This window comes from Schistocerca piceifrons, chromosome X (genome assembly GCF_021461385.2).
Source record: "Schistocerca piceifrons isolate TAMUIC-IGC-003096 chromosome X, iqSchPice1.1, whole genome shotgun sequence".
Taxonomy (NCBI): domain Eukaryota; kingdom Metazoa; phylum Arthropoda; class Insecta; order Orthoptera; family Acrididae; genus Schistocerca; species Schistocerca piceifrons.
This window is the reverse complement of record NC_060149.1, coordinates 841292647-841306189: the sequence shown is the minus strand read 5'-3', so window position 1 is coordinate 841306189 and position 13543 is coordinate 841292647. Positions and strand designations below refer to the sequence as shown.

At 42.9% G+C, this 13543-nt stretch overlaps 1 protein-coding gene across 2 annotated transcripts in view; it reads right to left on the bottom strand.

Annotated features, from left to right (window-relative positions):
* The window catches only part of LOC124722124 (b(0,+)-type amino acid transporter 1), a 579051-nt gene that overhangs the window by 60297 nt on the left and 505211 nt on the right, over positions 1 to 13543 (bottom strand). For both annotated transcript variants that reach the window (XM_047247330.1, XM_047247329.1), the window contains exons 8-9: positions 7817 to 7920; positions 3881 to 3977 (exon numbers count right to left, since the gene is read on the bottom strand). In XM_047247330.1, the coding sequence (XP_047103286.1) occupies positions 3881 to 3977; positions 7817 to 7920 (201 nt within the window). The remainder of the gene's footprint in view (positions 1 to 3880; positions 3978 to 7816; positions 7921 to 13543) is intronic.

Genomic DNA, 13543 nt, shown 5'->3' with positions numbered 1-13543 from the left:
TTTTTAAACAGAGCTCTGCATAGCCCAAGTACCTAAACTACGAGTAACTGGAGGTAAACACAGAACTAATTTGCTCATATGGGATGCTGTATAGAAGAGCAGATACACTTGCAGTAACCGTTTGGTATCGTCACTCTCACATACCCTGAGAAGCACTTTGTGCTGTCATTTTGAAGGCAAGTGGGAGGACTGTATTGATCCAGACAATACGCAGATATCTCCACACGATCAGTTTAGCCTCTAAGCTTCCATTATGGAAGAAATTCCAACCGTTCCTCCTAGCACTATGATGCATGAAGAAGTGAGAAAGGAATGGGATTTAGATCAGTGGCACACGGTTCTCTTCGTTGACGACTGCAGAATTTCTCTAACGCTTGACGATCGTTATAGAAGAGTGTGGAGGCGGACAGGTGACAATGCACTTCTCAGGCATTCAGTCCCACTGGTTCAGTAGGGAGGTAGGTCTGTCAGTTATGTTTTAGACCGGTTTCAAGTAAGAATGTAGGGTGCCTCTCACCACTAACAAGGGAAATTTGGGAACTGTGCAATATCGGACGAGGATCTTTCACCTTATTGTCCAAACATACTGTCAACAATGTGGTGATGGGTTCGTCTTTCAAGACTATTCTGAATGAGTATACTTGTACCCATAAATTGCAGGAGGTAGGACTTTAACGATTGGAATGGACTGCTGCATCGTCTGTCAAGAACCCAATTGACTGTGCCTGGGATCAGCTAAAGCTTGTAGGGATCGGATGATCCCAGAAGACCCACCGTCTGCACAGCAACGTCTCGACCATATTGTGAACAGAATGCTAAGGAGGATCCAGGCAGGTTGCAGTGTACAGTGGGGGTGGGGGGAGGGGGTGGGGAGAGAACAATGTGTTACTGAATGTTACACAGCAGCAGATTTTGATGCAAACGTGTGCCCTTTCGAAAATACTGCCTTTAGTTTGTTTATTGTGTTGTTTTTATTTCGCAGTAAAGTTTTTTTATTGTAATTAGGTAAATTCTTTCATTCCCTGTCTCCCTCGTAGCTGACCCTACACAGGTTTGCAGATGTGTAAAGATGCAAATCTACAAGGGTTGGAACTTAAATAGTGGCAACTTTTTATTTACAGCTCGTACAAAATAGATCGTGGTTCAAAGTTTTGCTGACCTTCAAAGTAGTCACCAGCATTGTGTATAACCCATTGCCAGCGATGTGGAAGTCGTAGTGCCAGTTACTTGACAGTTCAACTTGATTTCTGAACTGAAGGAAACACTTCTCGGCATTCGCTTCAGAACTGCTACAAATTCGTCGGGCAATAGACCGCGCTGCCAGAACTGTCAGCACAACTGCCACTGCTAAGAGTGTCCCGCGACTTTCATATCCCTGGCAACGGGTTATACACGATGCTGGTGATTACTTTGAACGTCAGGAAAACTTTGAAACACGTATCTATTTTGTACGAGCTGTAAATAAATAGTTGCCACTATTAAAGTTCCAACCTTCGTATTTTTAATGGGGTACAGCAGCCAGCCACAAATTGGTTTTGGGTTACTTTAGTAAAAAAATATCATTACTAGTTTCGAATTTATACAATTTGTCATCAGGCAGCTTTCATGATTTCGTCAAAACATACGATGCATTGGTTTACTGGTGAGTTGTCATGAAATCTTCGTATCGAACATTTGCTTTCACAGTTTTCTTCCAGCGAATTATATTGGTAATTTTGTTTGTATTTCCACAATCGCATACATCGTTTTGCATTATTAAGCACTTTCGGTTGGTCACAAAACGAATTTCCAATGCGCACCACATGTTTAGACTCACGTACAACATTTGTTTTTGTGCTGTCATAGATCGATACCACCCCACTGGCTTCCCGCAGTTGTTAATGGCAACGCAAGTTTCCCTCAGATGCCGACAGCGGTTGTAAGGGATCCGACGAATCCAATGGAGCACACCCACTGAGCCACATCTCCAGAGGCTCTGTCCCACGAGCGCCGAATATATGATGATAGGCGGCAGCCACACAGCCCATTTGCAATGAGGCGTGGCCCAGTCACAACGGAGTCGCCATGGAGATGCACAGCAGTCGTGGCCCTTCATCATCACTCGTGCGTTAATTAAGAGAGCCTCGCTGTACGATGCTCTTGTTGTTATTATATTAGCTAGACTTGGATGTATTTGTACACTTGGAGGAAGCTACAAGCTAAGTAAAGCTTGTTCGCTAATCATGTTTGCTTCCTCATTACACGTCAAACACAACACCATCAAATCACTCGGTAACCAGTAAATGGAGATCAATAGCTCCATAAAACCCTCTCTTCAAACATCCATAGTCAGTCTCTGAGAGTTTATCGATATATTTCGTGTCCACCGTGAAAGCTGTGAATCCTTCTAACACGCACTTCATTTCCATGGAATTTTGTTTTATTAGGAAGTATTTAACTCATGTTCCTGACGTTCACGAGTGTCTCGTTCGATTTTCTGAGGAACATTTAGAAAATTTAGACTCCTACAGTAGCAGGTCTAACGGTAGTTTGCCGTTCTTGTAATTTGTGGGATTTTATTAACGGAAGTAACACATAAATCAAGGAGACACATTTGGACGGTTGGCTGGATGAAACTGGGAGCTGAGCTGCCTAAAGTGAGCCAAGTTAGACAACACTTGTCGCAGTCATTGTAGCCACAAGCTTACGATAAGCTTTTCGGTTACTGGACTGACCTGAATAGGCGAGGGGCTACCCTTCTCGAGCGAATGCTGAATCTAAAACGCATATTTGATAAAAAAAATACATAAACACTTTTACAGGTCTTAAAAGCAAGTTATAGTCTTACGCTAAAGTAAAAAAAGTGTAAAAAGCAGGTAGGGTCCCGCAACTGCATCCACTGCGTCTTCTCATGTTAGCTGCAAGTACTACAGAAAAGAATACTTCAGTTCCAGGATTACATATCTGACCTATATATTAAAACTCTTCTATTTTAACAGAAGTAAGTTGTACCCAGTTCCAGGCAATACTTACCTGACGATGATCGCTCTCCTTTGGACTCACACTAATTTTGGTTTCCATGGCTCTTCATCCAGTAATTTTCTCCAATACTTCCTAACGGTCAGCATGCTTCTTCCTCTGCTGGCTGAGAGACAAATTAATGCCCATATTCCTTAAAACACGGTTGTCAAAGAACAGGTCACATTCATCGCGGGAATATCGAGCCTTACCACAGAGTACCTGCATGTGAAGGTATTGTCCAGAGGGCTTTGTGAATTTTCGAGTAAGACGGCAAACTACAACGGAATCCATTTTAAATACTGGATGTCACCTCTCCACTGGTTGCCTATTAGCAATGAGGCGTCGGTCATATTTTCGCATGAAAAAATCTCACCATAGCTGTACTTAAAAATTAATAGAAGTTGAACGAACTGCGAGAAACATAACGAAAATGGGAACTATGTATGAGAATAGCACTGACTGCAGTATAGTTTTTGCTTGTGAACGACACGGCATGCACATAGTTCTCTAGACTGTTTACGCAGTAACACGACATGATTTACACGGACATTAACTTTCCAGTCCTACGTTTTTTCCCTTCCTTCTTTTTTGCCCAAGAAAAATCTGATACTTCCAGAATTCGACGAGAGAATGCTTTAATACTACCGACAACTGCAGTCTATAGCATGTCGCGAAAATTAAAACACGAACATAACAGGTGAAGAATTTGACTGACATACCGTCTACAGTTTTTCGTGGACTCGAGGGTAGATTCTCTCAAGTGCACTAGTTTGTGGAACGTCTGACTACTAATTCTTATAACAACCTTTCGGACGTTGTAGTTCGGAACACTGATGTTTCAGCTAGGAGTAAAAACATGTGCAATAGTTTTTGTACTTACATGGAATATGAGGCTGGGAGCCGGTGTTAACTTGGTCACGTGCACGTAAGACAAAATGCTGAACAAGTGTCCTTCCCTGCTGGCCGCGAAACACAGCCTAGACAAGCATCAGATCATAACTTGTAAGCAAAAGAAAACTTACTTGTATTTTAACATCACAGACAGTGCAGCAAATTTTTCAAGATTATTATTAACATTTTGCTGAAAATAAATCTTTGCCTAGTGCAAAGCCAGAAAAAGAGTTACAGCAGCGAGAATACAGATTTCACTTTCAGTTTTAATAGAAATAAAAAAAAATAATCAGCTCCGTCAACGATGCTGCACAAGCTCCTCCGTTTTCAGTGGAACCACGCTCTGAGGCAACAGAGAAAAACAGTTCTTGCAAAAACACGTAGGTGGCTTGCCCGAGAAGCTAACAGCAGTTTTAAGAAAGGATAGTAACGGTAATGCACAAGACGTAAAAATGGAAGACACTACGTGGTTGAAAACTAACTTTTGAGCTTGATGTGTGCAGGATAAGGAAAGCTCCGGTAGGAAGAATGCCGGTTCAGTCTGAGCGACCGCTACACGTCAGTCACACGTCTAACTGTTATACAGGAAACTTGGTGAAAAGCAAAAGTATTAGAGTTTTATCGTTTCGTAATGACTAAAGCTGCAAATAAGACAGCTGAATCTGTCTGCTGTACATCCTTCTCTAGACGAACAGAAAGATTATTATATGCAAATACTGTCCTTCTGGCAAGAGAATGAATAGTGCGACCGTATTATCTGTGTGGTGATGTCGAAATAAAGTGAATTAGGAGCTGTAAAAGAGAGCACTACAAAACTTGCAGGAAAATAAAGTAAAACAACTTGAGACGTAGAAACTGAATGTATAAAAAGAGAAAAAAATCGATCCCCGGCATCTCTAAAATATAATCCAGAATCGAAAGCAATTAATTAATTCACAATTAAAAAGTAAATATTAAGCTTAATCACTATAGATATGTTCTCAGGGCAATAACACTCAACTTTTTCTTTTAGGATATTTACTGAAGAAGCAAAGGGGCTACTGCAGAATGAATGTGCAGAGGTCTCTGTCGATGGGCCTGTAGTAGTTTTTTACATGTATCTAGCTCTTTTAACGTTGGTGAACTGAGCGGCGATTTTAACTCTCGCTTAATTGAAAACGAAAATGAAGATGCTCTGCATGCAGAAGTATAGAGCTCCGAACACTGTTTGAGAGACTACTCGTCCACGCGTATGGCGTCTGATAACATTTGCACAAGTCTCATTCGCTCAACAGAGGTAAGAGTTCATCCTGATATCTCACCATGCAGTGGGTGTAACCGCAGCTAAGGACCACTACCGCGTTTCACTTAATATTCAAAGCCAATTGCTTAGTTTCTAGCATTAATATACGCAGATTATATTGTGTGACCTACTTGGGCTGCTGTTAACTGTTTTGCAAGAATCGTGTAACGTCCTGCACTATAAATCCGAACGAAAAACTTACACTGTTTTTCCATAGTAGCTAAAATTTCGTATAGCGTGGTACTTTCATTTATCAGAAGACTATTCAGCTGCTTTTTTCTTATACGATGATGTTCATTATTTTGACAGTGACGAGACCTTCACTAAAGGGGAATGACAAAAGCAATTACAAATGGTGTGCGGAAATTTCCGTTAAGACTTCTATGACTTGCAGAGGAGAGTGAGTACGTAATATTTTGAATAGGAACCCATATCCGGAAATGTACCGTTTCTGTTCAGATATGTAACGCGTCCACGTCTGCTGAGCTAAATAGAAAAGTCTCATAGGTGCTTGTCTGGTATACCATAGGATAGACAGGATGATGTGAACTACGTTAGATGGTCAGCTGATGTCACTTAACATCTACCTTGCTGCGAGACCCCTGTAGAGACAGAGGAAGGTCTGCTGGCATGAGTTCTGGCCGCTGCACTAAAAACTCAGGAGGCACCAGATGGGATGGAGAGTGTGTACCAGAACATTCTTGGTACGTACAACGTGTGTAACAACGTTAGTGACCGCCACATCGAGTCGCTGTTATAATGCATCAGTACTGTTCTGCGCATACAGTACGCTGGGCTCTTTTTTGTATTGGCATAATGCAAACACTTAATGTATAAGTGTTAATACAAACAAATGTGGTTACTTGATAAACGGATGTTTCGTTATGTTTCCTTTCGAATGGGTACCTAATAATTACAATGCTTGACGCCTAATTCAATTCCTCAAGCAGAACTGGATGAGTTACACATCTGAATCCAAACAGTCGTAGAACGGAAACGGTACATTTCCGGACATGGGTTCCTATTCAAAATTTATGGACCCACTCCCCTCTACAAGTCCTATAAGTTTGCAACGGGAACTTCCGAACTTTCTGTATGATCCACTTACCACGTTTTCCAGTTTACAGGATGACGAATCACGTCAACAATCAAGTTGAAGCTACTTTTTTCGGGTAAAAAGTCCTGTAAGAATCCGATCTAATGTCGCGAACTGACGCTAGCTATAAAAGTAATAAGAAATGTTTGTTGATTGTGTCGCAGACTCTTGTTAGAGGGAACTCTGAATCTTGTTCGCAAAGACTATCGGGCTTCTTGCTTCGGCGTGTGCGTGTGTAATATTCCTGGAGATTGCCTACCATATTTATCATGACGATGAGACTATTCCTATGATCACAAAATTCGTTTTCATCTACGAAGGATATTCTGTAAACACGGATATAAAACCCACAAGAGCATTTTTGCTTTGCATTAGCGTATAGTACGTTTAAGATGTGAATTTCTTTTTATTAGGAGTACACCTGCACCTCAGTGTGCTTCTTGAATCTGATAATTATGTTCTTATTTCAGATATGAAAATAACGGATACTGACTCTATTTAAAAAGTCTAGACAATGTGGCAATGTGAAACGATCGCATACAAAAAAATGTGTACGTAACCCAAAATAATATCTGGCGCATTGAGTCATCCTTGCTACCGTCTAAAATGTGACGGAACTGATTAATCACTGGAATATTTTGTATTCCAGGATTTCATTGATGCCTGGAGAAAAAAACCAATGCGACTAGTGTCCCCTGAGTGATGAAATGAGCTTTCTTTAATCCATATACATAAGCGCTTCGTGATTACATTTTTATTCATATTTTCTCTCTTTGTTTCAATAATGAGTTTTCAGGTTTTTACAGAAAGATGTCATTGTGACGCAAGATGAAACAGTGATCTTGTATTATGATTATCTAAGAAAAGAACAATCTAAATAAAATTATTTTTCTAGGAAATTCCACGTTTTTGTTTCCATTGCTCTCTAAGAACTGCCTACTCCAGACGGTTAAGTTTATTCGCACACGTGACGTAGTGTTGAGTATCGGAGCTGTAATAAGGGAATATACATAATGATTATTCTTCTTCTTCCTCCAATTTCTCTCGTCAGATTGTGAAACATTATAATTACCATTTAATGCTACAAAGTGATCCAAATGTATAGTGTGCGTCGCACTGCATCGCGTCGAAAAGTAGGTTTCGAGCCTCGAACTTTTCTTTTAGCATGTTATAAATATACTTTTTGCATCCAAGCGACGCAGATTCCGACCGACTCAAGAGCACGGAACAGTTTCCTGATGTTTATCGACTGTATGTTTGAGCTAGACACTAACAACTTCAGTTTATGCCACGGTGGAACACAGAACATGGAAAAGATTTTCACATTACGTGGAGAAAATCAGAGAAGAAATCTTCGAAGAAATATTTTGCCCCGCGAGTCTGACAATCTTACGCCGCTTCTCCCCGAATATTCGTCTGCCGCCTTGCGAGAAGCCCGATAGCCTTCATCTGAAGAGAAAAACTGTGTTGCAAAGACTCAGCTGTACTCCTGCAGCCCTCGATTGCGTGGTGAGCTCTGATGGGGATGAAACTGACGCGCAACTCACCTGCCAGCTGCGAAGAGCGTTCCATTGGCAGAGCCGAAGGTTGACACGGCGACTGCGAGCGGCATGAGCCACGCCATCGGGCCCAGAATGCGGTTGCCGAACAGCTGAAACCAGACGAGCTCTTCTTTACAACTCAATCATACGTTGTGGGTAAAAGTTGCTAAATTACAAAACATGAATTAAATGATGATCAAAGGAGACACAACCTCAAAAGTTGCAGATCTGGTCGTAAAGTGCAAATCTTAGAAATTTGGGTTGCAGAAAGTAGCAGTAATTAGGAGTAAATGTAAGTAATCGAATTCTTATCCTGGATGGATTATCGCTGATTCGATACGACGAGCAATCTGGATTTGGCTTTCAGTCGGTTTTCTATACGTATCTGCCCAAATGCTTGGTCGTATCCTCAGGTACATACACTACTGGTCATTAAAATTGGTACACCAAAAAGAAATGCAGATGATAAACGGGTATTCATTGGACAAATATATTATACGAGAACTGACATGTGATTACATTTTCACGCAATTTGGGTGCATAGATCTTGAGAAATCAGTACCCAGAACAACCACCTCTGGCCGTAATAACGGCCTTGATACGCCTGGGCATTGAGCGGATGGCGTGTACAGATACAGCTGCCCATGCAGCTTCAACACGATACCACCGTTCATCAAGAGTAGTGACTGTCGTATTGTAACGAGCCAATTGCTCGGCCGCTATTGACCTGACGTTTTCAGTTGGTGAGAGATCTGGAGAATGTGCTGGCCATGGCAGCAGTCGAACATTTTCTGTATCCAGAAAGGCCCGTACAGGACCTGCAACATGCGGACGTGCATTATCCTGCTGAAATGTAGGGTTTTACAGGGATCGAATGCAGGATAGAGCCACGGGTCGTATCACATCTGAAATGTAACATCCAATGTTCAAAGTGTCGTCAATGGGAACAAGAGGTGACCGAGACATGTAGCCAATGGCACCCCATACCATCACGACGGGTGATACGCCAGTATGGCGATGACGAATACATGCTTCCATTGTGCGTTCGCCACGATGTCGCCAAACACGGATGCGACCGTCATGATGCTGTAAACAGAACCTGCGTTCATCCGAAAAAATTACGTTTTGCCATTCGTGCACCTAGGTTCATCGTTGAGTACACTATCGCCGGTGCTCCTGTCTGTGATGCAGCGTCAAGGGTAACCGCAGCCATGGTCTCCGAGCGGATAGTCCATGCTGCTGCAAACGTCATCGAACTGTTGGTGCAGATGGTTATTGTCTTGCAAACGTCCCCATCTGTTAACTCAGGGATCGAGACGTGGCTGCACGATCCGTTACAGCCATGCGGATAAGATGTCTGTCATCTCGACTGCTAGTGATACGAGACCGTTGGGATCCAGCACGGCGTTCCGTATTACCCTCCTGAACCCACCGATTCCATATTCTGCTAACAGTCATTGGATCTCGACCAACGCGAGCAGCAATGTCGCGATACGATAAACCGAAATCGCGATAGGCTACAATCCGACCTTTATCAAAGTCGGAACCATGATGGTACACGTTTCTCCTCCTTACACGAGGCATCACAACAACGTTTCACCAGGCAAAGCCGGTCAACTGCTGTTTATGTATGAGAAATCGGTTGGAAACTTTCCTGGTGTCAGCACGTTGTAAGTGTCGCCACCGGCGCCAACCTTGTGTGAATGCTCTGAAAAGCTAATCATTTGCATATCACAGCATCTCTTTCCTATCGGTTAAATTTCGCGTCTGTAGCACGTCATCTTCGTTGTGTAGCAATTTTAATGGTCAGTAGTGTAATATATTAGCTGTTAATACAGGAAAATATGAAGAGTGATTTAAAGGCATATTATATTTTATCTGTACTTTAGATTCCAGTATGGTTACAGAAAAGACACCCAGTATTTAGAACAAATTCTACGTTATTCGATGAAAAGTATCTGGACCCTTTCAGTGGAGATAAATATAGAAGGTATCCACACTTCACCTTTATAACGACTGGAAACCTGCTGGGCACACTTTAAATGCTTCACGTGAATGTCTGTGGAGGAATGGCAGCGCTTCCTCAAGAGCCGAAACCAGAGAAGGTAGTGTTGTTGGGATGTTGGACGCCGGGGTCTGCAGCGAAGTCGATGTTGTAATTCATGCCAAAGGCGTTCAACCGGGTTCAGGTCGGGAGTCTAAGCAGCCCAGTCTATTTCAGGTACGTTTTTTCCACAAACCATTGCCTCACAGATGTCGGTTTATGCCAACGTGCATTGTCACGCTGATACGGTTCTACAAATACATCTACATGGATACTCTGGAAATCACATTTAAGTGTCTGGCAGAGGGTTCATCGAACCACCTTCACAAACCTCTATTATTCCAACCTCGTGTAGCGCACGAAGAGAACGAATACCCATATCTTTCCGTGCGTGCTCTGATGTCCCTTATTTTATCATGGTCATCGTTTCTCCCTATGTAGGTCGGCGTCAACAAAATATTTTCGCATTCGGAGGAGAAAGTTGGTGACTGGAATTTCGTGAGAAGATTGTTCCGCAACGAAAAACGCCTTTATTTTAATGATGTCCATCCCAAATCCTGTATCATTTCAGTGACACTCTCTCCCATATTCCGCTATAATACAAAACGTGCTGTTCTTCTTTGAAATTTTTCTATGTACTCCGTCAATCCAATCTAATAAGGATCCCACACCGCGCAGCAGTATTCTAAGAGAGGACGGACAAGCGTAGTGTAGGCAGTCTCCTTAGTAGATCTGTCCATTTTCTAAGTGCCCTGCCCATGAAATGAAGTCTTCCTATTGCCGGCCGGGATGGCTGAGCGGTTCTAGGGGCTACAGTCTGGAACCGGGCGACCGCTACGGTCGCGGGTTCGAATCCTGCCTCGGGCATGGATGTGTGTGATGTCCTTAGGTTCGTTAGGATTAAGTAGTTCTAAGTTCTAGGGGACTGATGACCTCAGCAGTTAAGTCCCATAGTGCTCATAGCCAATTGAACCATTTTGAAGTCTTTGGTTATCATCTCCCAACTGTCCCTCTAACGCTCACAACACACAATGTCGTATAATGTGTTCATATCAATCACGAAAAACACTCTCATACTGTAATATCACCTCCTCTGTATTTCACTGCTGAAATTCGCATGACGGTGCGTAACGTTCTTCAGTTATTCGTCAAATTCAAATTCCGATTGTCGCAGGGTATAGCGTGATTCACACTCCAGATTACTCGTTTCCAGTAGCGTCGCTCGTTACAACACCTCAAGCACCGCCTAGCACTGACTACGGGAATGTGTAGTTCACATGGAGCTGCTCGACCACTGTACTCTACTCTTTTTAACTCCATGAGCACAGTAACTGTGCTGGTAGCACATTGAAATTCACGAGTGGTTCTTTCTACTGACTTCGTACGATTTTTTACTACCGTCCTCCGCAATGCTCGACAGTCCATGTCCAACCGTACATGAGATCTGCCTGGTCTTGGTTCAGCTGTAGTTGTTCCTTCACGTTTCCGCTTTGTAATCGCATTACCGATAGTTGATATTGGCAGCTTTAGAAGAACAGATCGATTTGTTACTCTGGTGACATCGAATGAATAGTCCACGTTCGAAGTTACAGAGCTCCCCTGACCTACTCATTGCGCTATTACTGCTTCTCTACTGACAACGCAACAGTTCCTACCTCCTTTTATAGTGGCGAGTCCGCCTTTTGTGGCATCTAGTGGCCAGTTCTGCGTTATATAGGGGTGTCGGATACTTTCGACCAGGTAGTGTACATCTAAACCGAGCGAACACCTATCAGAAAAAAGGAAAGACAGACAGCAGACACACACATACACACACACACACACACACACACACACACACACACACACACACACAGAGACAGACAGAGAGAGAGAGAGAGAGAGAGAGAGAGAGAGAGAGAGAGGGAGGGAGGGGGGGGGGAGGGAAAAGTTATTAGAATAAGGCAAATATACGAGGGGCGTTTGAAACGTTCGTGCAAAAATAAAAACTACCTACGTGTTTGGGGTAAACCTTTTTTATTTTTCGACATAGTCTCCTTCTAGACTTATACACTTCGTCCAACGCTGTTCTAATTTGTTGATCCTTTCCGAATAATAGGAATTGTCCAAGTCTGTAGAATAGCTATTAGTTGCTGCAATGCCGGCCGGGGTGGCCGAGTGGTTCTAAGCGCTACAGTCTGGAAGCGCGCGACCGCTACGGTCGCAGGTTCGAATCCTGCCTCGGGCATGGATGTGTGTGATGTTCTTAGGTTAGTTAGGTTTAACTGGTTCTAAGTTCTAGGGGACTGATGACCTCAGAAGTTAAGTCCCATAGTGCTCAGAGCCATTTGAACCAAGTTGCTGCAATCACATCCTCGTTTGAATAAAATCTTTGTCCCGCCAGCCATTTCTTCAAATTGGGGAACAAATAGTAGTCCGAGTGAGCCAAGTCTGGAGGATAGGGGGGATGTGAAACGAGTTGGAATCCTATTTCCATTAATTTTGCGACCACAACTCCTGAGGTGTGTGCTGGTGTATTGTCGTGATGGAAAAGGACATTTTTGAGGTCCAATCGCCGGCGTTTTTCTTGCAGCTCGGTTCTCAAACGGTCCAGTAACGATGAATAATATGCACCTGTAATAGTTTTACCCTTTTCCAGATAGTCGAAGAGGGTTATCCCTCGCAAATCCCAGGAGACAGTCTCCATAACCTTGCCGGCCGAAGGAATGGTCTTCGCCTTTTTGGTGCAGATTCTCCCTTGGTAAACCATTGTTTAGATTGTTCTTTGTATCCATGTTTCATCCACAGTGACGAAACGACGCTTAAAGTCCCGCGGATTCTTCCTGAGCAGCTGCAAGCGATCCTTGCAATGCTTCACACGATTCCGTTTTTTGTCAAGCGTGAGCAATCGCGGAACCCATCTTGCGTATAGCTTTCTCATGTTCAAATGTTTATGCAAAATATTATGTACCCGTTCATTCGAGATGCACATAGCACTATCAATCTCACGCACCTTAACTCTCCTGTCATCCACCACCATATCATGGATTTTATCAATGATTTCCGGAGTCACCTCCACAGGGCATCCAGAACGTTCAGCATCACTTGTGCCCATATTGCCACTCCGAAAATCTTGAAACCACTTACAAACTGTTCTAATCGAAGGTGCAGAGTCACCGTAATGTTTATCAAGCTTCTCTTTAGTCTCCTGAGCCGTTTTGCCTTTCATAAAGTAATGTTTAACCACAACACGAAATTCTTTTTCGTCCATTTTTTGACAATCACACGACTTCCTTGATTCACACGAATGCCAAACACAAATAGACCAATATGGTTGAAACTTGGTGTGCGTTCCTTCCAAAGATGCTACTAACTAAACATGACCTCGATACACGCTGGTGGTGCCGACTCTCGGACTTTGCACGGACCCTCGTATGTTCCAGAACGTACACTATTGTGGGATGATGACGTTGATCTTTACAAGAGTACGACTATCGTTTGTTACTGACATGAATGATGCTGTATGACGTACTATGTATTCTTCCGTGTAATGGACACATGTAGGTGATACGAAGTGAAGACTCTCTGTATTTTAAAAAGGCCAAATTGTTGCAGGAAGCTTGTATGCAAGGATATCTTTGGAGTATCGGTAGCAGTAGTCTCCAAGGTGACAACGGCAGTCAAAATTATTAGAAGAATGCCATCAGGGA